The sequence below is a fragment of the Dicentrarchus labrax genome, unplaced genomic scaffold (genome assembly GCF_905237075.1).
Source record: "Dicentrarchus labrax unplaced genomic scaffold, dlabrax2021, whole genome shotgun sequence".
Classification (NCBI taxonomy): domain Eukaryota; kingdom Metazoa; phylum Chordata; class Actinopteri; family Moronidae; genus Dicentrarchus; species Dicentrarchus labrax.
Genome location: NW_026136710.1, coordinates 6,401,831 through 6,427,793, shown reverse-complemented (window position 1 = coordinate 6,427,793; position 25,963 = coordinate 6,401,831). Strand labels below are relative to the sequence as shown.

At 39.5% G+C, this 25,963-nt stretch overlaps 2 protein-coding genes across 3 annotated transcripts; both read right to left on the bottom strand.

Moving 5' to 3' along the window:
• Positions 1-886: 886 nt before the first annotated feature.
• On the bottom strand, positions 887-13,919 carry ttc33 (tetratricopeptide repeat domain 33). 2 transcript variants are annotated; one of them, XM_051412953.1, is made up of 5 exons: positions 13,815-13,919; positions 13,116-13,343; positions 8,387-8,468; positions 5,055-5,186; positions 887-2,163 (listed from the first exon to the last, which is right to left on the bottom strand). In XM_051412953.1, the coding sequence occupies exons 2-5, from the start codon at positions 13,340-13,342 to the stop codon at positions 1,789-1,791; spliced, it is 816 nt and encodes a 271-aa protein (XP_051268913.1). In that variant the 5' UTR covers position 13,343; positions 13,815-13,919; the 3' UTR covers positions 887-1,788. The 2 variants fall into 2 exon arrangements, with proteins under 2 accessions (XP_051268913.1, XP_051268914.1); XM_051412954.1 differs by lacking the exon at positions 13,815-13,919 and adding an exon at positions 13,517-13,801.
• A 567-nt stretch (positions 13,920-14,486) lies between these two features.
• On the bottom strand, positions 14,487-25,419 carry prkaa1 (protein kinase, AMP-activated, alpha 1 catalytic subunit). Its single transcript, XM_051412571.1, has 9 exons — positions 25,211-25,419; positions 23,060-23,201; positions 21,428-21,521; positions 21,042-21,186; positions 19,752-19,839; positions 19,375-19,599; positions 18,694-19,213; positions 18,366-18,492; positions 14,487-17,453 (listed from the first exon to the last, which is right to left on the bottom strand). Exons 1-9 carry the CDS (start codon positions 25,305-25,307, stop codon positions 17,170-17,172), a joined length of 1,722 nt encoding a protein of 573 aa, XP_051268531.1. The 5' UTR covers positions 25,308-25,419; the 3' UTR covers positions 14,487-17,169.
• Positions 25,420-25,963: the final 544 nt, after the last annotated feature.

The following is a 25,963-nucleotide window of genomic DNA, read 5'->3' as shown; positions in this document are numbered from 1 at the left end:
TTCCTTAATGGGTGATAAAGTGGTGGACCCATGTAGGCTAAGCTGTATGTAGCCTACATCAGCAACTGAAGATGAAAAAACACACACTATTATTTCACAAGGATGATTTGAAGGAGTATCAAGGCCTAGAGGGCACTTTACCACGTTTTATCTACCATAGGGGTATCCAAGAGGGCACTTGTTGCATCATTAGGGGACTACATTACTGAGAGCAAAAAAGTTCACCCAAATTATGAGATTCATAATAGCGGACAATAAATATAATGCAAACGCTCCAGCATTATCAAATCCATCCCCACCAGCACAGTAAGATTTTTGTTGCTGTTTTACAGTTTTATTGCAGCAACACAGTTTAACATCTAAAACCTAAAAGAGGATTTTTTTTTTTTATCTCAATCAACATGATCTAATCTCTCTGTATCCATTTTCCAGTGTGGAGGAGAGCTGTCTGGACTTATCAAAATCTAATCAAAATCAACTAATGGTGTTGGTGTTTTTCCTTTTACCTGTTTGGTTATTATGAGGCATTACAATTGAAATGGAAACAATGACTTGGTGTAACTAACGCCGTCAGGAAGGAAACATGTATACAGAGTACTCAGCAGCTTGTGGTTCTCTGTATCCTACGCCTTCCTTGCTACTATGATTAAATCTTGAGGTTTGTCTATGTAGCATATTATACAGAAGTGTGAATACATATGTGTCCTAGGGTGTTAACTGTATACGTTGTCCTTGTGCTTCAATACCGATGATGCAAACCAAAATTATGTTTTCAGCTAGCATGGCTGTCGATTCTTACTTACTCCCTTAAAAATCATTATAATGCTAACATTTGACTCAACCTTGGAACAACTTCAACTCTGCAAAACTGCAGCAAACAGAGAACTTTCACACATTTAGATTCATGTTTATTTTTCATTGACAGGTTTGAGCATGCATCATCTTTCACAAACACAGACACATGGACAACCTCACAGGTCATTTACATTTGACTATCACACTGGATGTGATCATTTCTTTTCCTGTATTTTCCTTTAGGACAATCCTCTACCATCTCTCTATCTTGATGCTGATTTGTGTTTTTATACCTTAATCTTGGAGGATACTAAATTCTGAAAGACTGATTTAATGTAGCATAGAAGAAAACAGCTTTAACATTATGGTTTGATTGTCTTTCTTCATAAACAGTGTGATTTGAACTATCTTTTATTTGTACATTTAAGTAAATTGAGTCAAATTTTAATAAACAATCCAAAATGAAAAAGGCTGCCAACTTCAACCAAGCACTGTTTGAAATTCATTAAAAACCTAGGGACTCTTGATAGATTCTAATGTAACCACAGTATACATTCACTATTAACTAAATGTGTTACTGTGCTATTCAGAGGAAACACTTATAACAATAAAGAGTCAGAACTAGAAATATAAAACTGTCTAGCTTCAACATCTTGGACGACTGGAACTGAATGTGACTGACAGTAAAAGAGCCAGAAAAGATAAAAAAATATCTTTAATCTTTATGTATGCGTGTAAAGGTTTACATGCACATTTAACGTAATTAACATTAAAGGAATGGGAAATGTAAAACAACAAAACTCAATTGTCTTTTATTCTGTTGCACATAAACCTTAACTAGAATTAGTCGGTTTTCATGGTTGCTTCTGAATGAGACTTTTTATGCCATAGCTTCACACACTCCCAGTGGTTTCAGAAATAATAACATTCAGTCCTAAAAAATGTAACCAGGACAAAAAAAAAAAACTAAATAACAAACAAACGGAGACCAGTTCAAAGTCCTCTTGCTTTGACAAACTTTTCCTTTGACGGTGTCGCCGTGTCCTCTGATCCCCTTTCCCCAGTGACTACATTTTTTATATTTCCCTCAGCGTCTACGACCACGGCGGTCCTCTTCAGCTCCTCGTAGCGTGTCTGTCGCTCAGCAACCGCCTCACAGGCAGCCAGCACCTCATCAGACTCAAAATCATACTCCTGTTCGAGCTCAGGGGCATTAAGGATCTGTCTTTTAGTCTCCTCCTCTTGCCGGATTTTCTCCTCGGTTGCTGAGTGCTGCTTCTGTAACCTGCATGCCCATGCAAGGTCTTCCTGCCAGAGGGTGCGCTCCGATGGGCATATGTGTATCGCAACCTGGAAGGACTTAACAGCCTGCAAGGACAGAACACCAAGAGAGTAAAACACGAGCTTTCATGAAAGATAAGAGTAATTGCTCAATCTGCCTGTGTCTCGCTGTAATTCTGACAGATGAATGATTAACGGCGTGACGCTCTTATTTGTGCAGCTGAATCAGCAGGTGGAGCATCATCGGCACAAGCAGGACCTTAGCATTCTTTGTGCTGTATTGCAGGCAGATTTATGGTTTCATTAAGAAGACATCGATATCTCTTAGCTGACTGTACAGTTGTAGATTGATGTGAAAATTATTGTGCTATTGAACAGAAATACAAATGGCCTCCGATCGTTTATTGGACCTTTAGCTGCGCTGATTAGCTGCCTGGTGATATAAATCCATTGCTACGTGCTATTTGAGGTGCCTGATGGGCTCCTAAATCAATTCGGACACATCTGAAATCTGTTAAGTGAAAAAGTGTCCAGAGGTCCATGTTAATATGGTAAACTTCTCTTAACAATGACCTTTGCTGAACACCTATCTTGTTCAGTAGTTCACCAAATCACACTTTAAATTGATTACTTTTGCATGAAGTCAGTGTAATACCTGGTATGTGTCTCATACTAAGGATTAAAAGTCAGGATATCTACTTGATTTTCTGTCTCTCGCCAGTTCTCCCAACTCTGGACACCTCCAACAAAAGTCCATCCAAAATCCAATACTTCTATTTACCTATACGTTGATTAAATATGTATCTGACTGGTCTAAAATGATATGATCTGATATGAATGGAAGTTTAATGTGCAATGCTAGTTCCTTTTAGCTAGGAAAACACATCACTCTGTAAGAGTTGCTGGAACTACAAAACACTATTGCACTTGTGATTGGTCAGAGTTTCTTAATGCACTGTCATCAAGTTATACACAGAGTTGAAGTTGAAGAGGAGAGCAGCGCTGCAGCAGTAGAGTATGATATAGTATGGATCGTACAGTAGTACAGGCACTACGTACAGATGAGGTTGCACCTGTTCTCAGTGATGGTGAGAACAATTCAATGTCAGCCATAGAACAATAGCTTCAAGGCCAACCTGTCATAAAACTGCTTTCTTTTATGACAAATGTCAAGCATTTGATGGCCGCAACAAAAACAAGCTAAGCAAGTCGGTCTATGTTCAGTTTAAGGAACTTGTTTCTGTAAGACCCACTTTTTTCGATTAGCATTTAATTCTGACTAGGACAGTACTGTCTCTTAGGTGTACTCTTTTTATCTGCTCCTCTCTATGCATTTCTGGAAGGCTTTTAATACCCTGCAGTGCTGCAGCACTACAGCACTTTTAATTGTATTTGTATATTATATATGTGTTATGTATTGTTTCATGGCTTTGTTGTAAAGCACTTTGGGTACCTTTCGGCTATTGTAAAGGGCTATACAAATAAACTTGATTTGATTTGATTTGATTTAAAAATAAACTGGTATGAACCTAATACCTGATTGGATTCTATGCAAAATTCTTCTTATTAACCTTTTCATTGGAATATCACATTAAACAAACATCGCTTAACTGTTAACATTCCACACCTGTGACACAAATAACCTGCAGAGTCAGGTTCAACTAAAAACGTCTTTGACAGGCTAACTGTAATAGATGTGCCAGAACCAACAAATCAAGTTTCATTCTGATCAGAGTATATTTCATCAACTCTTTATATTGAAAGTAATATACAGACAAAACGCTACAGGAGGCGGATTAGCCGGCTTCTCTGTGAAAATTGTGGCCGAAAGAGAACTTAATGATAATAATCAGACGATGAATGGCAGCAGAGCTGTCATGCTGCAGTGTTGCCAATGTAAGTTTCCACTACTTAAAAAATCATTATGAGGTGTGACAAAACTGAAATCAGAAGCTATATGTTTGTTTCGTTTGGATATTTTCCACTTTCCTCAAGTAAGACAGAGAAGTGGAAATAAAAGAAGAGAAAGAAAAGACCAGAATCGCTGCACTCACATTTGCACAAACAGGCACTACTCAAACATGTTGATGCATACAAAGCTCTAAAACTCGACTGAACAAGCCTAGCTAAAAATAGATGAGCGTTTTCCCCCCTTCCTTCCCAATAGTTTCATTATACAAAGAGGTGTGTCTATATTTGGTTTAGTTTTTGCTAAAGAAACTTCACTTCCCATTGTTCTCTTGGTGCCGTAGGACAGGTCTCTTGCTCTAGGAGTGACACGCAGTGCCATTAGCTGGAGGCCTACGGAGTTTAACCCTGTTTGCTTGGCTCTAAATGGGGCGAATGGTGTAACCGTGATCTGCAGGTTTCGTACACCCACAGGTCCTGGCATGTTCTGGGGCAATTTAAGCAATCGTCCAAGCCCCAGGCTCCTGGGTGTGCTTTGGAAGGAGGTACCTCATCTCAGAGGCAAGACGCTTGCAAAAAGTAGTAAACAGAAATAACTGACGCATCTTGACGGCTCTTCAAAAACGAAGACACAACTGATTTATAGTCAGCAACAATAACAGGTTGAACTGAAATGGGGGCACTCCAATTAAGATCATTAGTGACTGACTAAGTAAGAAGCCATCAACTTGCTATGCAACACTGCTGCGTAAATCGGTAGGTCTATACATGCCAGCTTGGATTTTGGTGTTTGTACCTGCAAAATGGCATTTTTCGATCACAACCAAGCAATGCATTTGGTTCTAACCGCAGTGAGCACAGTCTCAGCCACTGCTAATACACTGACATGTGCAATTAGCAAACAATACGTCATTGTTTTTTTTGTCTCTTCCCGCTATGACTCACAAATTCCCATCTAGTAGTTGTACGTAGTCATTTGTTTGCAGGCCTCGATAGCAGTTGGACAGCTTTTGCAAACATACTGTACTCTTATTTGATTTCATCGTGACTGTCCTGCCAGCCATACTCACCAGGTCCACCTCTCCCAGGTTGAGCTGGGCACGGCCCAGAGTCTGCCAGCCCTCCCACCAAAGGGGGCGGAACTTCACTGCCATCTCCGCTGCCTTCACAGCGGGGAACACCTCCTGCAGAATGGTCAGTACCTGTGGACAAATATGACGTGGTTCAAGACCGGTTCAATCGGTCTATAATGAGCACTGAGTACCCTTCACAATGGAGAGAAGTATGATTCCCAGTGTTAACACAGTAATAAATAAAATTAATTTTAATTCGTATTGGGTTGGTCTGGTCTACACAGGACATTTTCTTCCGTTTAATGCACTAAAGTGGTAGTGTACTGGGTAACACAGGTGACCTACACTTACGCCTGGACACACTCTGTGTAGACACTGACGGAGGACTAAACACAGCTGAGAGCGTATCATAGCTGGTCCACAAACTCCATCTGGATAGCGCCTGTTTTCAGTGATATTTCACGCTGACTTTCCAGCAATTTAACCGCTTTGATCGACTGATTGGCCACTGCAGCGTGCTAGTTACTACGACAATCTCTTGCCCAATAAACACATAGTAAAACAGTATTAAATCAAACTAAATAAAATATTGGAGAGCACAATACAAAAAAAAAGTTTCCATATTTCATAGCATGTTCATGATGTTGATAGTCAATATTTTCCAGTTTTATAAATTCTTTGTGGTGTGTAGAGTTGAACAATTGGTTGATAAACAGAACATTTGATTAACACAAAATGAACCGTCAACAATAACTGAATAAGTAAAAAAAAAAAAGATACATTTCTTTGGGTTTTGCACTATTGGTCAGACAAAACAAGACATTTAGAGATGTTATCTTGGTAATCTGTGATGGGTAAACTATTACTAAATAAACTATTTTGTGACATTATAGAACCAAACAATTAATTGGGAAATGAATCAGCAGATTCATTTTGCTGCCCTGGTGATGTAACTCATTCAAGTATAAGAACATTGTATAATATTATTAGTCATGTTCACATTACTCTCTGTGATTTACTTATTTATGCTCACATTTAACAGTGTTGCACTAACCTCATTAACCTCTTCAACCTTGCCAGAGCCAGATGAGTCTTATAAATCATCTTTTATTCAGACACAAAGTGGATAAATGCATGCAATTTTATAGTGGTACTTTTTAATCTTGATTTGCTGTCATGTAGGAAGCAACACAGTTACTGAGAAACTCTGTATTGCTTCTACAGTATATATAGTATATACAGCATATAGGTTTAGATTTATGTACTTATGTACTACTTTTGTACTTTATGTACTAGAACACTTACTTGTGAAAGTGTGACCTCAGAGTACACCATGGTTGTTTTCAGTCTCACAATGACACATTTTGTCCTTTGTAATCTGTCTGTGCATTTTCGTCTGAGACACTTTTAACCAAAGAAACCACAAAGGGTGGGTAGCAGCGCCTCTTCAGTGTTTCTCTGTAGCACTTCAATAAGAAATTAAGATGCAAGAACAGCACCAGTTCCGAAATATAACAGTTTTATCACCACCTTAATAACCATGCATCACACAGTCATATCCACTGATAAAAACTCACCATAACACTGACAGTTTTAATGACCAGCTAAATAGGAAGAAAGTGACGAGGGGAAGTAAACGACCAGCATCAGTGTAACATCCTCGTCATCTGGGGCATGTAATGGGAATATGATGAGGTCCAGCCTATTTTTAGCCAAATTAATGTGAGTAACATCCACACTGATAATGGACACTAATAGGTTATATGTGCAATACACGTGTATTGAAACACATTTGGAAAAAACGGAAGTCTGTGCTACAACTCAGTCATGGTGTGGGAGAAAAATCCTTTTTGAGGTGGCCTGGTCCTCTAATGATTTCCTTCTCAAATGTCTTATAATGGACAATATTATATTAGGCATACAGAAATCCATGTCATGTGATCGGTTATGACTATAAGGAGAGATTTTATTGTGTTAGCTGTACTAAATGAATAAGAAATAATGGAAAGAGCTCTACTCGTCTGTCTACCTCCTCTTGACTTCACTTTGCACAAATATATGGGAACCATTTCTTCAAAATTCCTATGTTAAAAGGTAAAAGGGAAAGCGGCAGCTGAGGAACGACAGCAGAACAACAAAGACATCAACCCAGAGGAAGAGGAAGTGAAAGGAACAAGAGAAAAGAACAAGGAAATGGAGCTATAAAAGAGAAAACATTAAAGCTATAGGAAACATGCTGCAGACTTTCAGTGGTGTCATCAACATGCTGATATCACATATCTAGCTTAAAAGCATACCAAAGTGGCAGCTGAAAGAGGGTCTATGTGACCATGATGGCTGATAAAAAATCCCACACGCAGTCCACAAGCAGGGATGTGTAGAAATGCATCATACAGAGTGCGCCGGTGGCCACTAGCATTCCCAAACCGCAGGACATAAAGGGAATATGTGTTTAGGAAGCTTGAAATTTCAAGCTGCAAAAACAAGCTGCAGCACGTGATTGATGTGTTTCACGTTGGCTATGAGTTCTTTAGTATATCCTGAACACAAAACCCCAGTCACATATATTGTCATATCCAGATGTAAATCTACAAACAGCAGAAACATACACTGCACTAGCCAAGTGGTTTAAAGGCAATTTTAACCACATTTACCAAAAGACATGCCATTTAAAGGAGAGGCTGACATTTTTGTAGTCCATCTTATCTCCAGCATTTTTGGTCGCTGTTCAGACTGGCTGTCAACAGATCCCTTCTTAAAGCAATTTAAATTTGGGAGAAGAAACTATAAGAGACGAAGAATCAATAAATACAGTGATTTCAGCGTACATATGGGTGTGTAATTATTGATTTTATATATCAAAGTCTGTTTAAAGGTCTTGTGGGGGGGGGGGGTAACTACTGCAAATGTGGAAAAAATTGTATAAACCTTGTTGTGGCACCAGACGGAGTGGCGCAACGTTGGTTTAAAAATGAAAAATATTTGGGGGTGAGGAGTTGAAAAGTGAGATTACAGGACTTCTGTAGCCCATTTCTTCTCTCTGCTTAAGGCTAGCACCTCAAAGCTACATTAGCAGCTACTAGCATGACACACCCGAATCACACAAACACAACTGTCCACGGTTGAGTTCAATTATGGGAAATGTAGCCAGCATGTTTTGACATGGAATAAGAATGAGTGGATTTCATTTTTATACTCTCCACTGTGAATCCAACAATGTTGTACTATTTGAAGACAGATGAGAAAAATTCTTTCAAGAAAAAAAGCAGTAGATTTAATAAGTATGATGAGAACATTTTTAAATAATAAAATATAGGTTGATAATATACCTGAGACTTCATCTCATATAGAACTGGGTTGTCTGGAGTCAGATGAATGGCCTCGTCCCACTTCTTAATGGCCTCCCAGTGCCTGAATAAAAAAAAACATTGTGGTTCAAATACACATGGTAGAACTGGGGGATTAAACACACAGAAAGAAACCATTATAAACCATTACCTGGCTGCTACTGGTGCACTGTATACTGGGGAAGCATTGCAGTGTGATACACTACTAAACAGCCATGAATCTGAATTATTTATAATGCATGAATGTTTGTTAGCTATTATTTAAAGTTACCCAAAGCTATTAATGCCCTACACAGCGCTGCACTACATGACGGTAAACATGGCTTTGTATTGACTTGGCTGATATTCAATTCTTTGCACAATGCAACGCAAAATAATGACAAACTCAAATAGACAAACACATAAAGGAGGACAGTTGGGCCCTGAGATTTGATACATGTTACCTAACCAAACGCAGGGCGACATGTTTGGTCAGTGGGTATCGTGAAGTTATTCTCCCTGGTCATTTAATTTCATAGAAAAGTCAGGAAACCTAACCCTAACCCCCTTTCCCCAATCCCGTGCTTCCATTCTTGTATATGCCTTCTGAGAAGCTGAGATAGATATACTTTCATGTCATGTCATGTTTCAGATAAAATGTTCTAAATAGAATTGACTGATCTTGTTGTTTTAACGACGATTATGGCTCCTAGAATTCTATGCTACACGGGCTTTTAGACGCTGTAACACTGCCAGCGGACTCCACAAGGCCTGTCCACTTGTCTGACAGAGTACACAAGGATTGCAGCAAGCTAAATAAATCCACAAAGGCCCACTGAGATGGGAAGCCTGTGTTTTCTTATCTGAGCTAGACACTGATTGGCTAATAGCGCCTTTTCAGACACACAAGAAGAAAAAAAAAAAAAATAGGGCAGAAGTCACGTTATGCGTGGCCTTACCACTGTAGGCCACGGATCTGTTTGCATAATTTGTTTGCAAGGGTTCCGTTTTTTTGACAAGCAGATTTTGTCACTTTTTCAACACACTGACTGTACACGCTCACTCTGACAACCCTCTCCTCCTAAAGTCAATATGGACTCAAGAATCATTTCAATAGCCTGATTAAGACAAAGGGCATGGAAAGATTATGAGGTGAAATCCTGGGTTCGACAACAAAATGTGTCTGTCGTCATCTTTTATAACTTAATGGCCAAGGATATCATGAAAAATTCAAAACCAATTAAAAACCACACAATGAGACCATGAACACCGATCAGTTATAAAACTCGGATTACAGCCGTGACCATGATCAAGCCAGGGAAAACATATACCGCACAGGAGTTGAGGAAATGGAACTAGAGCAGTGTGGAAATCGTACCAAGAGATGAGGCAAAAGACACTGCAAAATCATATGAGGAAATTAGGCAATAAGTAATACAACACATGAGGACTGGGGGGGTAAAACTGACAGCTCTACTGTTATCGCAACTCTATACTCAGGCCAGAGGGAGAGGGAGAGACAAAGAATAAGATAAAAAAGAGACCCGCAATCATTGGAATGATATAAGTGCACTCCCATAAGTAATTTGAAGTGACATATTTGCAGCATGTTTTTGTGCTGACATGGGAAGATGGTGGATACATTATGACCGTTTCACACACTTCTGTCCAAAAGAAGGAAACATCCCCAACACATAGTTATGACGACAATACTAAACACATAACTGACTAATCTGAAAACTAGAATTACCGCCTCATGGTTGTATGCATCCACCAAGCAGTAGAGTTGCAGTTTATATGATGATGTAGTGAAGACTTTGAAGGAATTTAATAACAGGTATTTGTATTTTTAATCTATATTTTGATATGTATGACTCCAGTTAATAATTTCCAGTGAGAATCATGTCGTCTTCACTTACAGGCTTTTTTTTTTTTTACTGAGGAATACAGAGGACCGATAGAGAGCTTTGTCACATATCCCAACGACAATCACCTTAAGCTCAATATCAGGAAAACCAACGACCTTCTGGTGGACTTCCAGAGAAACAGAAAGGCCCCTGTCATGCTTTTCATCCAGGAAGAGGAAGTGAAGAGGGTGAAATCCTTGGGTCCAAATCAATAAAAAAAAATAATAATACTGAAGCCCTCTTCAGGAAGGGACAAAGCAGACTGTTCTCCCTGAGGAGTCTCAGGATATAAAACTGATTTAAGTTGACTTTGTTAAGCTTTGATGTTATTGGTTCGCCGTTTGTGCAAGTTCCTTGGAAGAAACAAAAAACTGTCAAATTCCCCATACCAGGCCTTCAGAGGATGCTGAATGTTTCAAATTGCCCCCCAAGCCAAAAAACATCTTGCAAGCTTTAGTCTAAAAAATCTGACTCAGCACGGAAGCTGGAACTATGTGGAGGATGATGATGTGACTTGCTTCCTCGGAAAACTCCCACACCTCCTTCACTCCAAGGAGCGTTTAACCAATATTACTACTACAATTGTCAAGAATGTACAACTGCACGCCCTATTTTTTCATCTCAGTGTTTCTTGAGAAATTAAAATTTTCCAAAACAAGTTTTTTTTCAGTTTGCATGGGTTCAAGCTGATGTCTCAGTGAAGGAGAGACCTGTCAATCATTTTCTGTACAACCTATTTGAAATGATGGTGTCGAGCAAATGCCCATTGAGTGTTGCTATTACAGTCTTTGCATGGCTATTACAAATAATCAGAAGCTTAAAGACTCTGGAGTGAGCTTAGGTCTACTCTCATTTCATTGCTGAGCAATAAATAATGGCCCAGAATAAAGCCGCATTTACTAGTAAATGTTTAGTCTGCCTTGCATAATGTTCTTTCTGATTGTTTGTTTTGAATGTTTCTTCAGGCATTCATTTCTCAGTCAGACAAGCCTTTTCAACAATGACAGGGCTGTCAGTCATCCTTGTTAAAATTCTACTCTGCACAGCAGCAGATATTACAGAAAATGTTCTGGTGTGCTGCTGTATGAAGATGACTGTGTCTGTAGATAGTTTATAATTCTTCTGTACTTATATGATGCAAAATCAGACATACGGTTAAAAAAGGTACACTGCCAAATCTAGCTTAATATTGACTCTAGTTGCTGAAACCTTGGTAATTTTGAGAGGAAACTGGGTCTAACTGTGGCCCTCGTACATTTACATAAAGAAATATCTACTGACCTTACAAATGCAGAAAAACTAGCAACAGCTACTTCTACCTTCACTGGCCCACCAATGCACACGATGTGACCCATGAGGAGATTCAGATCACAAACAGGTACTAGAGGAGCTCTTCAATTACATCAGCAGCAACCTTGGTAATGATAGACTGGCATCAGAGGATGTCGTAAGAGGAGAAGAATCCTGGCTGACATCGCCGACCAGACATCATCTCAAACCTCCGAACAGCCATTACGGAGCACCAGGAAAGACATAATTTCCTCCAGCAAAATCCACTTTCTGCTTGCAAATACAATTACAGGCAGTCAGCAACGTTAAATCTACCAGACTGGGGGGAGTTTCACAAAGTGATTGTTATTGGCTAAAAAGTTAAATTATTTTGGAAGATATATCATTACAATTTCTGAATGAGGCCCGTTTTGTTTTCTTTACACAAAAGGTAGCGGAGTGATTATTTTGCACACAGTATAAGGCTAAAGGTAGTGCTGGAAGTCTTCTTAAAAATCACAGGGGGTGCTAGAGTACATTGTAGGAGCAATTTAAATATGTTTCTATCCCTTTCTGGCCCGAAATTACTGTGGTTATACCCATTTACTGATCTCATCCTGAGAGGAATACAGCTCTTTGGCTTTTGAAATCCAGAATTTATACAAGAACATATCATTGCAGACACCAAAACACACCTTTTACTTTCACAAAAAAAACATTAAATAAGATACAGAGAAAACCTCAAGCTTAGATGACACTAGGTTTACTGTGCCTGGGAAATATTTATTAGCAAGCCAATACAAGCTATTAGCTGTGTTAGATGGGTCTCTGTGAACTGTACAATGGTGCCCTCCAATGGAAGATTTCTAATATCACACGTCAATAGTTATTGTTGTGCTCCTTTAGGCTATTCTACAGATAATCGAAGTCCACCTTTTCATCAACCAAAACACATAGGAAAAGCTGGAAGCACTCTCCTCTCCCTCCTTTCTCACTGTAAATGTCCTAACTGCTTGTGTTTAGCAGATCCTGCTTCAGCAGATGAGCAGCTGATGATTCACTGTCTATGGTAACAGCCCTTTACGGACAGCATGCAAAGGCGTAATTAAGCCACTGCTCTCCTATCTAGTCTAGCACACAGACAGGAAGCCCTCAGTATCATAGAATCAAATAAGATTCAAGATGTAATCCTGCTTGCTATGGAACTGGCACAGAGTACGCAAAATGTCTTTCAAAAGGAAATAAAAGCATATGCATAAAGCGTGTTTGTTCACCACCAGCCCATATTCAATGCCTAGGATTTAACAGTACACTGTGCATTTTTGATGGTTGAGTTATAACCTGCAAAAGAAAACCTACCTAATCCCTCCACCCACACAGCAACTAATAGTTCTATGTAGAACTCATGCATGCCTCTGTATACAAGCAGTTTAACAAAGAGGTTGCAAAACTGACCAAATAATAGAGGTTTGTCTGCTATGATTAAAGCTGTCACTGACACGACGTGCACACCGCATGCACAGAAAAACCTGCCAGCTTTGTACAGCATCCCTCACCTGCCTTGCTCAGCCAGCTGTGCACCCTCGTCCTTCAGCCTCTTGCTCTTGGCTGCACAGCCCTCCAGCAGGATCTCCCGCCGTCGTTTGATGGCGTGCAGCCAGTCCACATCCTCCTCCTGACTTGGACCATCATCCTCAGCCTTCTGTGCCTCAGCCTCAAACTGCTGCACCGCTGACTTTGAAACCTTCTCCCCAACTTTCCTCTTCCAGCCAAATGAAGCCATCCTGTAGGGGAGAAAGGGGGATGCGGGTGGTTGGTGGGGGCGGTCACAGAAACATTACCTCATCTGAACTCAGTATACACTCAGTACTAGAATGAAGTATACTTTTATTTTGAAATATGAGAAAACTTGCATAATGTTGTTAAATTACAAGATAGTCACGTAGCTTATCGTCACCTGGAAACTTAGACGTCTACGTTTTAGCACGGCTGCTACAGTTAGGTTTACCTCATATGGGCATATATATATAACTTATATAGTTATATATATATATAAAACAACGTACAACCCTAAGACTAGTTCATAAACAGACCCCGTCAAAACAACGCTAGCTAAAGTTAGCCACAGCAACCAAGCAGTAAGACAACAGTTGACACCTCAGTACGTTAGCTCACACGTAAATAATTTTAACATAACATATTCCACATTGTTATTTAACACAGTGAAATGTTCTCAGGAGGGAAGGTATACGCACAGACTGCTAGTTTCCCGTGGGTTAAACAAGCTAACGGAAGCTAGTGCTTAGCCATATTTGGTGACCCTTCAGATTTGTGACCCGGAAGCTGTGGAAATGTTTACATCGTCTCTTAAAGAAACACGAACTTCTTTTTAAAGTTGAGGTACGAGCATGTTAACGATGCGATATATGTATTTTTAAACATCTATATTTTACTATAAAAATACTGTTATTTTTCAGGGAATGTTACTAAATGTAATGACTGACGCTTAATTTTTCTCCACTAGATGGCACCACAGACATGACTCAAAGTTTTACATTCATAGTGTAATGTACTTCTAAAATGATAACATTTCTTGTTTAAATTTATGTTGCATTTAACCATGCAGCATTTACAACATTTTATAACCTTTACACATTTTTTAAATTGCATTTTATATTGCTTTTTTGCTATGTCTAGGTTGTTCTCTTTACTTGTGTTGTTACTGTGTGTAATGCTGCTGCTACACTGCAATTGTAGCTTGGGATCAATAAAGTATATCTATCTATCTATCTATCTAAATGCAGTGAAAGTGCACAATATTCAGTTTCCTTAGCACTTAATTGATACTATATTTCAAGTTAAATTTGACCTAATCTTTCCTCAAACCCGTCAAAAGACAAGTAACATACAGAGAAAGTTCAGCAGAATTGTGTGCAATTTAGCAGTTTATTAGGCAGTTGTGTATACAAATGACTTCAACACTGTCCTCTCAGATTTACACTGGTCCATCTGGTAGGGTCCCTTTACACGTCAAACAAAAATAGAACAATATTTCTTTGAAGCAGTTCAGGTAGACAGAAATGATCTGCTAACAGTCCCCTAGGACACTACTCCATAAGCTGTCAAAAAGGTCACAGTTTCACACATTCATCTTGCCTACAAACCTGATCATGAAACCCATGAAAGGTTTTGTAATCAAAACTTGCAACTGCCCTTTAAACTTAAAATGTTTAGTTTTACAACATCTTTCCAAGACCATAGTGTGCGTTTCTTTACCATGATCACTATATTTTATAAACTCTAGTTTAAAACTGAGACAAAAAGGTCAAAAACCAACTAAATAATTCAGTCCACACCTGCCTCGAAAGACAGCAAGAGAAATAAGATGATCATAATTATTGTCACTCTTGGCAATTTTTGTTGAATATCTCTGAAATGTAAAATCGTTTATACAGACAAGATATTCTACATTTTTTAAAGCTGTGGGGAGATAAACACTGGAAACAAAGACTTCAGCGACTGCTAATACCCTTAATAAAAATATTGTTTGTGTCTGATTTTGCAATGAGAAAGTTGTCTAAAACCTGGTATAATTGATTAAAGACAAATATTAAGATAATTAAATAAGAAACCATTTTACCTTTAAGGTTGCTTTGTTTTTTTCTTTTTCTGTAATTAAAAGGTGGTAGCAGTTACTGAGGTCCACAATAGTTTGGCAACAACATAATCAGATGTTTTTTGTTTTGCAGTTAAGAATTTTCTTTTGTCATGCCAAGCCATATGAATAATATGTGAATTATAAACAAACAGTACGTGTGAATTAACAAAACTGGCATCATAATTTGTGGACTTTAAACCCTTAAAATTGCAAAAAGGTGCCAATAATTCTGACCAGCACGGAATTCAAAGTTTTACTGACATAAAAACTGTATTTGACAGTACTGATAATGATAAGGCAGCCAAACAATAGACACCACTTAAAACTTTAAGACTGTGGACAGGAAATGGAGGGAGATGCGTCATACTTGTGAATAAAGAAATATTGAAGACTTTGTGAGCTTGCAAGTGTCAGGTTCGGTCCAACATTTTTATCAAATATAAAGCCACACATTTATCTTCATCTTAAAGCTTGTGTGATGTTTTTTTCTTCTGAATCAAAATTGCGATCTACCCAGCAGGACTTTACAATTCCTAGCTCAAAAGTCTGTTTCATGTTCAAACATCTGAAACCTTTTTTGCAAGGTCAACCTTCAAGGGAATGTGTGGGCAAATCAAAACACAAACATATCCATAAATGGTAATATTTTGGATGTATTCACCTGCCAATAGACATTGTCCATGCACTGCATGAAAGTACTACTACTTATTTTCAAATTGAGCCCTGAGGCCTATACACTTGTGATGGATTGGCATTTACAAATTGAATGTAGGCAAAAGGCATTTCACTCAGTAATCATACTCAAATCCTAATCCTTAATCTAAAAAAAAAAAAAAAAAAGAAAAAACAAGAAATAGAGAAATTATAACAAAAAAAGTCAAAATCAACTTGTCATTTTAATATGTGACACTGAAAATGATATATTTCTAGATTTTGACTGTCATGGCAAAATACCTCTTAAATGGTAAAAGCAGGCTATATTTATCTGGAAAGACAATCAAGTATCAGAATAATTGTGATTGAAGGAAACAAAACAGTGATATTGATTTAAAAACCAGACAGTAAAAAAGGAAAATATATACCATCCAGCAATAGATCTTAATGCAATAAAGAAAAAAACAATTCCATTTCCAATAGAACCAACACTGCGTCCACTTAACGCACTGATAAATATATTCACGTCTTTATATATAAAAATGTAGGGGACAGACAAATTCAAACAAATTTTTACAACAAGGACAAAACCATGACAATTTAGTCTCTGACGACTCAGATTCTCAAAAAAATTAAACCAAACATAAATCTGATGAAGCATTCTTTTGTCCCTGACGCAAGACAGAAACACAAGGGTCACTGCACTTTTTCAGAGTCCAATGAATGTGATGGGCATGAAAACCCTAGTTATAGCCAGTGCAGTGCCCCGATACATCTGCATCACATCGCTGATCCCCACTGAGAGAAATACAAGAGCAGCAGGAAATAAAAGATACTTGTGCAAAAGTGCTTCCTGCATCCTATACGACTGCCACCCAAATGCCAAAGCCTCAACGTGTGGCTTCCCTCTCTGCAGGCAAAAACTCGATCTTGTCCTCTGTCCTGGAAAGCAGCGGTCACTGGCTACAGTACAGAAAAATTCAGTGTAATCACTCTATATATGTATAGGTGGGATGTGGGCATTTGTTATTAAATTGATCAGAAAATTGTAAAACCCCCTCTTAAATGTTGTTCTGTCCTAGCTATTAAGTAGCTTGTCATTCATCTTTTCCAGTAACCCCTTCCATTCCCTGCCAGCTCAGTATACATCTCTTCCGCTTAGGGAACACTAAACTGCATCAGTGCCATGGAACAATCACTTCATCCTCAGCTGGGATGAACTGAGCCATGAATCGGTTGCATGCTTATTGCTATAAAGACACTCGGAGAGGAAAAAAGGCTAGCGATTGTTTTGCAAGCTATCGTGCAAGTAGTTTAATAAGATTTGCACACATCTCAAAGAACTCGATGGTGTGGCTTCCTGGTCGAGGGACAGACGCGTTGTCCCCACCTCCCGTTGAGTCGATGGATGAGGTCAACGATGAAGCTAAGGAGCCTTCTGCGGCCTTGGTGGAGTGCACAAGGCTAGATATAGCTGGGGTGTCTGCCCCCTCTACATCATTCTTAATAGTGGTGCGGTAGTTGCCCACAGACCCAGAGCGGAGAGGTGTAGCAGTTCCAGATTTAGTCTCCAACATATCATCTGAATAAACACAAGACACAGAATGTTTTCTACTAAATACACAACAAAAACAAAGCTTCATTGTCATTACAGGTCAATCCATTAATATGCCCACATACAGATCCTTGGGATCGGCTTGGGACATCTCTAAATCACTGTATATACTGCTGGGAAGGACTGAGAAAAATGGGGTATAAATATCAACAAATTCATGCGCGTAATAAATAATTGTAGGCCTGAATGTCTGTACTGATTTTATGTCATGAAGAAGTTATTCAATTACATTCTATGTGCTATTAAAAAAGTCTTTAAATATAAATTGATGAACACGGCAGAAACCCTGAATAACATCCTGGCGATCAGCTTGAGATATTCTGCATTTCTGAGCCACCAGCCTTCCATTCCTCTAAGCCGTCAGTTAGAACTGCAGCTACACAAAAACACTGTGGCTGACTTTGCCTTTGCCTGAAGTCAAAATTTTGTCTCCTACCCTTTGCACCGCATACCTGTTCTACGTTAATGGCCTATAACAACACTCTTATCTCATATTTTCTTTTGAGGTGCCGCTGCACACCTACACAGACTGTGCAAAATCCCAAGCCTTAAACCTTGAAGTAAATCATTTATGAAGCCTGAACTGATGCAGTGTACTACAGACAGAATCCAGGAAAACACCACCTATTAGCTATAGGGAGCTGACTTCAGAGTTTCTCCCAATATTTGGCCAATGTTAACAGCTTATTAACTTTACAAAAGTGGTATGACACTAGTTTAAATGATACAACTAATATCAGAGAAACAGAACTACCTTTTCTTTTATATTATCTTTTAGAGTTCAGGTTTATTGAACAGTTTAACCAATGACCAAGGCTTTGATTATTTTTGTAAATATGTAATCAAAATCATAAATTTTACAGTGCAGTGAATACTTACCGTCTATGCTACGGAAGTCAAGGAGGTAGGTTCTACTGTCCACCTGGTAGAGTTGAAGGCTCATCTTGGTTTGCATCCCAGTAATCGGATTCTTCCTTCTCACTCGTAGATAATATGGATTCACAACCTGGAAGCGTTATGAAGGGTGAAGAAACAGTGACTATATAAAGCTGATCTCACAAATTCTAATTTACAGTTAAGTAACATGATCTCATCTTTAATTCCATTTAAATATGTGATCCTATTTCATTTACTGTATTTGAACTACAACAAATAAAGCACTATCTATTTTCTCCTATACGCCCCTCTTATGGAGTTTCTTCCTTACCTTCCACTCATAATCCAGCTGTTTCATGGCACGGCACACTTCTGACATGATATCATTGGGTCTACTCTGACTCCGGATACCCAGGTGCCACTTGGCCCTTCTAACACCCTGGTGCTTGGACTTCTGGGGGTTCAATTCATCTAGAGTGTGGCGAGGCCTGGGAAGAGTCTCCGCCACGAGGAAGGGTACACGCTCAGGGTGGGGCTTGACGGTGCTGGTCACAGCTGCACCAGACGAAGTCAAGTGCTGGTCGTCTAGAAAAGAGTCGGGAGGGCTGGACGCCAGGTAGAAATCCTTAGCTTCATTCATGATGCGACGATTGTCAATGATGAGATGGTAGGCGACAGCCAATGGATCCTGATGGTTGCGACTGTATATGCAGGCCAGGACCTCCTCCTCTGTGCACTCAAACTTCTCACATACCTCCTTCAGGGCCTCGTCATCAATCATGTTGTTGCTGTAGGAGGGGTCCTCGGGGAACAAGTACTTGGGTAGGTCCTGCTTGAACCAGTCATCCTCTCTATGGGCGGAGAAATGATTTTTGTAGTAAAACAAACCACAAACTGTGGATGCAACAGTGTCAGTAAGACTAGTTTTACATTCACTTGTCTTCAAAAAGACAGACTGCTGTATAATCTAGACAAAAAAAAAAGACTTTGTAATTAATCTCGCACAGCTTACCGGATCTCTTTGATGGTGGCTCTTTTCATGGGGTCCACCTGCAGCATGTGTTTAAGGAGGCTTATTACTGATGGGTTCAGATACTGCGGGGTGAAAAATATCCCATCGCAGATCTTCTTAAAGAGGGTTGGCACATGATCGTCATCAAAGGGAAGTGTCCCACACAACAAGGCATAGAGAATGACTCCACTGCTCCAGATATCGACCTCTGGACCAGCATATAACCTGAGGACGAGTAAAAACAAACTATGATGTAATCATGAAAGCAGCATTTTATTTGGTTTTGTTTATTCAGGATCTTCAGGAACAATATAGTGGGAGAATGCCTAAAGTTCTGTGTCAATGTCATTTTCTAAAGATGGCAAAAAAAACATTACCTTCCTGAGATGACCTCAGGGGCAGCATAGTTTGGAGAGCCACAGCTTGTTCGCAGGAACTCTCCATCTGACATCATGTTTGACAAACCTGCACAGAATTTTACACCGTTATATAGCACAAACATGAATTTCAACTTAAACCAGTAATTTCTGATTTTGTTGGCCACTTGTGGGCAGCAGAAAGAAGCTGTCAACATACCATTGGCATATCATCACCCTTTAAGTTGATTATGGCTAACTGTGCAACATTATTATTCACCTGGAGCCGTGTTACTGGCCATCTGGGGAATGCAAGTCCAATATTCATATCTTTGTTTTTGGTCTCTACCAATTCCTGAAGGAAATATCTATCTCTTTACCTGGTAGATGCTCCACTGTGTTCACCCACTAGTCACTAACTGTCTGTCTGCTGATTGGTGTTGAGTAGGCAGTGTACAGTGGGTTTAAAAACGACTACCTGCTGTGGCCTTAAAAACAAATGCTCTGAGAGTGGTGAGAGTGAACCAAAACAGTAAAGTTGCAGGCCGGGCAGCTAAACAATACGCTTGGAGCCAAATATTCAACTATTTAGATACTGGGTAGGTATTTTGTTTTCAATTTTGGTATTCCAATATTTGTTTTTTCTTCTTGGAGGTTTAGGTTATTTTTTATTTTACTATTTTAATTTTACTACATTTTCCACCTTATTTTATGTTTATTAACAAACAACATTAATCTGCTCACCGTGCTTTTCCCTTAAGTTCTCTTTTCCACACACACCTATCTTTTACTGCACACACACCATCATGCCCCACCCGCCTCTTTGTGTTTCCCTTTCTGCTCTGTTGGCTTTCTTTGTCAGCAGTTTGTTGTATAAAGTCGCCGAAAAGAAATTGGATTTGCTCTCCTGTGATTCCATTTTCACAACAGTAGGTGGCCCGCATGTGGAGAAGGCTTGTTGTTAATAGCGTAGCCTATCAAAACGATCAAAACCAATGTGGTACTGAATGACATCGGCACCAAGGCATGCGTATTCACTGTTGCTTTACCTGGTCCATACTTGTTAAATATCCACCGTGTCCGTGTCTTCAAAAGTAATACCAGAGAACGTCTCTCTAGCTGTGTTTTCTTCACAGATCATGTGCGACTATCAGTAGACCACCGGCTACGGGAGGGGTAAAGCCAGGGGAGATTGTTCGTTCTCTCAGACGGATCTACTGATTTAAGTGCTGTACCATTGTGTCCATGTATGTCATATTAAAATAATGTCACCTAACAAGACTCCTGAGTTTGTGACTGAAACACACTTACCAAAGTCTGCGATCTTGGCATTCATGTGTGCATCAAGCAGCACATTTTCGGGCTTGAGGTCTCGGTGCACCACCATGTGTCTGTGGCAATAGTCTACTGCTGAAATAATCTGTTGGAACAGCCGACGACTCTCCTTTTCATCCAACTGTCAAAACAGAAATTATCCATTCGGTGAAATCTTCTCTCTGACTCAGTTAGCACATCACAGCTGACTAAGCGCCAACACCAAGCACATAATGCACTTCTGTGTTATGGTCCCCTCACTGATAATAAAATATGCAACATCTGCTACATATCACAAGATGGAAGGAGTGAAAGAGATTGTTTTATACATGTTTTATATTATACCAGACTATAAGACATTTTCCAGTATTAAAGTGCGTTACCTTTCCATTTTTGCAGATGTAGTCAAAGAGCTCGCCTCCTGAGACATACTCCATCACCATGAATATATCCGTAGGGGTGCTAATAACCTGATACCTGTGGACATTAAGACAGAGATGGAGTTGAAATAATGTGGATTTTCAACAATGTGCAGATATAACACTGATTAATATAGACCGTTTTTTATCAGTCTTTCATCATTTCTATGAAACATAGGAAAATGGCAAGAAAAATAGGAATTAGTGCGAATAAATCTCCTAGATCTGATATCAATCCGTGGAATATTGTAGAAACATCAAAAGTGGCTGGAGGAAAAAGTTTTTTATCGAGGGCTGTGTGTGGCTGGATTTCCAGTAAAATGGCAGGGCAACAATACGACAAAAAATATAAATAAAATATAAATAAAATATAAAAAAACATTAACAAAGTAATGACAATTTGACAGTATAAAGCTATTGTAGTTGTATCTATTGACATAGTTTTCACTATGTCTATCTTAGCTTCAATCTATCAGCTTTATCAATCAGTCCATCTATCAAACCCCCCCTTGTCTATCTAAAATTAAATGCAATAATGACTGTGGTGAAGTCTACAGGAACAAGTAGTTTCAGCAGATGTGACCAACGTTGACTAACTGCTGATCTTACGTGTCACGATTGCTACAAACATCCTGTAAGCCAAGTGAAGCAGTACTGTGTCACTCTATTTGTCTTCACTAGACATTCAGACTAGACAAGCAATGCTATGCACTCTGCCCCAGTGTTTGTTCACCCTGTCAAAGATGAGATCTTGTTCTCTCTCTCTCTCACAATCATGCGCGCACACACTCAAAACAGAGTTTACATTCTTGTGCATGCATGACATGGAGCTGGTATTTCAGGCAATTAGCCACACCTCCTGGTCAGTTTAATGACCCCTTTAATGTGGCACTGCTGCAGCCAGTGGACACCGAAATACCCATCAGGAAGTACCTCTGCAATTTTCTAACTATGTTGTTAGATCAGGGACTCAGCAACAGGATACCACCACAGCATTTTTGTGTTACCAAATGGAGTGTTTACTTAAGGCTAATGGTGGCTACCATCACTGCTTGACGCACCTGTGCATTAAAGCAACAAGAGTGTCCTGAGCTGGCCTCTGATTAGTATCACAGTCAGTTCAGATATGTGAAGTACGCAGTCATGTAGCTTTCTGCACGACGCATACAGATGTTCTAAACAGTGTCTAAAACTATTTTAAAAGTACAGATATTATGTTTGCTTGGACAAAACCACAAAACTGGATTGGAAGTGACAATTATTTCCACTGTATTACAACTGCGATATACTGACCCATGAATTCTGTGAATGCACTTTTAGTGAAAATTTAAACAGGAGAGATCATACAGCAAGGCATCACAACAGGTAGTAATAAAGCACTTTTTCAGATTAAAATGAAAGGTGAGCAGAGGGGATAATCAAAACAGGAAATAAAGCTGGGGAGCGAAGGGAGAGGAGACTGGGTCAGACAGATATTGTCCTAGATGGATGTATTCTAAAACACACCATTAAAGCCTGGAAATAGCTCAGTGGGTGGCATTAATGTGGCGGCAGGGGGATTATGGAGCACCGAGCAGGGTGTAATCTAGGACTTACAGTTTAATTATGTGAGGATGCCTGAAAAGCTTGAGGTTCTGGATCTCCCTGCGGATCTTTCCCACCACATCCAAACTGCGGATCTTCTGCCTGTTCAAGATCTTCACCGCCACTTGGTGCTTGGTCAGCTCATGTTGGCCCACTGCAGCATAAAACAAGTAGCACAGAGTAAAACCAATGACAACCTGAGACATAAAAAGATGAAAAACAAGGCAATTAAAAAGTGAAAACCTTGTATCTTCGAAGTGTAATTTTTTCTGGAACTAAGACAAACGTTCATGTTTTAAACCTGCATTAAAGTATCACCTTATAAAATGTGATGGTGCAAACATGTTAGCAAACAATTGCTTATTTCTAAATCCAGCAACCACAGAGCAACACTATCATTCACTTAGAGCTGTGTTTCTGTCCACCTGATGAATGTATACCAATATTTACCATACGTTTTAGTGGTGTGGTCTCCACCAATCAGTGAGGGAAATATCTGGCCTTGCTCCACTATGTTTACCAGCTAGTTGCTAAATCTGTCTGTTAGCCGTTTACTGCTGGGCAGGTAACGTAAAGTTTTTTTGCTGAAAAAAAAGCTGCCTGCTGCATCTGTAGATAGATATTGAACCAACAGAGTAAAGTTGTGGGCCAGAAAATCTAAACAAAAGATTCACAAATGCACTGTAAAGATAAGAGGAACACTTTGAATAACACCATTCACGTACAAGTGGTCATTTGATCCTTTGTTAATATACAAATACTGATTAAGTGTAACAAAATGCCATGAAGTGTTGCTAAAAGCCCCTCTGTAACCACAACACTCAAGATTGAGGACCAAGAACTATTAAGTAATGAAAAAAACAATCCTAACAGCTTCTGTTTATCTTGGGGACATGATTTAATTGGTGTCCTTTGAAGAGGGTTCCAAACCTAAAGAGGTTTTAGATTTATCTAAACCTAAAGATAATCCTTCATTTGAAGTGAAAATAGTCGTAACTAATGTGGCAAGGATTTCACATGACAACAGTGATATGCAACAGCAGCAGAAGCCAGCAGAAAAGTATGCAAACATATATCTATCTGAACGGATGGAGGGAAGACAGCAAACTTACATGGGAGTTAGTAAACAGCTGCTATTGATTTACCAGTTGTGTTGGTAGTGAACTATTAACCAAGTCTCCAGTAATCAAGACCACTGAGCAAAACTCCAGTCCTCCTCTTTCTTACAACAACAAAAACTGGGCAGAGAGATGACTCACTGGGAATTAAGTGACTGTAAACAAGGCTAGTGGTTGTTCCGACTGTTTTTTGGGAGACGGCCTAGTTGGTTCCCTTCATTTGGGTATATTAGGGCTTAATCGTGGGTTTCTAAGGAGACAAAACGCACTACTAGTGAAACAAAGCAGCCTACAGACGAGATTGTAGCCTTTACTAATCACATCAGACGATAATTAACGAAAAAATTGCGATCAAATACACATTTTCTGGAATCCAATAGGTTGTTTAAAGTAGTACCTGTTGGTACAAGCAAAGCAGTGTATTTACATACTAATCGTGCCGCCCTATAGACTGCCAACACTGGGCGTAGATTGGCCTGGGTTTGCCCCACTCCCTCCCCTCACACATCTATAAGCCACTGACTCTTCAATGGGATGACAAATACAACTCATAAGGAGGGCAGAGTTGAAACCAAATGTGGCGCCGAGCTACAAAACTTATCCTATGTTGAGTTTAAACAGAGAGACGATGAAAACGACACAAATTGTGATAATCCAATTGCTTCTCGTTAATATGTCCCCCAGCTAGCGAGAACACAAGAGGGTTTACTTCCCGGTGTCTGTCTTGACAAGCGACTTGTGGCTTTCTGGCTAGCTCACAACGCAACCGAGGCTAACTCAAATATAAGTGGCTAAATAAAGACTAACGCTAATGTCATACATGTGCATTGTGTGGCTGACTCTGGCAACTACAGTTACATCTCCAAAACGTCATGTTTGTCCAAAACAAGTTGAGCTAACTCGCCGGACAACAAGTGTGTTACCTTCCTGGCGTTGCGACAAGTTAGCTTTCGTAGCGGGCTAAATTAGCAGCTAAGCTAAAAGATCCCATTGCCACCATCTTTCAGTTGGCAGGATGCACAAGCGCCAAGACACTCGGACGTACCTTTAACCTTTCCAAATGTCCCCACTCCGAGCGTGTCTCCGAGAATGTAATGTCCAATTTTAACTCTTCCTTCATGTTTCGTTTTTTCCGTCGCCATCTTCCCGCAGTGGCCTTGCTGCGGGGTTAGCTAACGTTAGCTGCGGGCAGAGATGGACTGAGCTCCGCTGTGTGCGTCTCTACTCTAGCGGCTCTGTTCGGTGCGGAGAGTGGGAGGCGCCCCGGCTCCTGCGCGGTACGTCAAAAGCGTAGCGTCGACGTAGAATGTTGCCTTCAAATGCTCCCAGTAAACTTATAAATCAGGGTGTGATTATTAACTTCTCGTACATTAAACTTGTTTTTGCCTTGAAGATATTAGGTATGAGGTTATTTTCAAATTAAGGTAAAATAATGAACGTGCGTTAGACATATATGTATACATGAATGTGAAATAAAAGTAAAGACAAAACTAGTTTTGAGAAAAGAGACATGGAACAGAATGTCTGTAGCAAACATGACCAAATGCAATAAAAGGTAACATTAATTATTTACAGAGAAAGCTACAACAGCACTATGGAAAGTGTGATCAACTCAGCTCTGTAGTATATGGGCCATTTCTTCTCAGTCAGATAAACCTTATCTAAGAACCAGCATAGAAAAGTAGCCCTTAAGTGGTAGAATACCTTGTGGGTTACAGACAGGGAGTTACATGTCTCTTCTAGCATTTAATACTTCTATAATTTACTTTGAATTTCATGAGAAGGTCATTCTGTGGTC

Excerpts from the sequence above, each read along its gene's own strand:
- ttc33 (XM_051412953.1), bottom strand. The coding sequence starts at position 13,342 with ATGGCTTCATTTGGCTGGAAGAGGAAAGTTGGGGAGAAGGTTTCAAAG. Across the intron at positions 8,469-13,115 it reads CAGCTGGCTGAGCAAGGCAG|GCACTGGGAGGCCATTAAGA; the intron begins GTGAGGGATGCT and ends TTTTTTATTCAG. Across the intron at positions 5,187-8,386 it reads TATATGAGATGAAGTCTCAG|GTACTGACCATTCTGCAGGA; the intron begins GTATATTATCAA and ends ATTTGTCCACAG.
- prkaa1 (XM_051412571.1), bottom strand. The coding sequence starts at position 25,307 with ATGGCGACGGAAAAAACGAAACATGAAGGAAGAGTTAAAATTGGACAT. Across the intron at positions 21,522-23,059 it reads CATCCTCACATAATTAAACT|GTATCAGGTTATTAGCACCC; the intron begins GTAAGTCCTAGA and ends TAATGTCCACAG. Across the intron at positions 18,493-18,693 it reads AGCTGGATTATGAGTGGAAG|GTTGTGAATCCATATTATCT; the intron begins GTAAGGAAGAAA and ends TAACGCTTCCAG.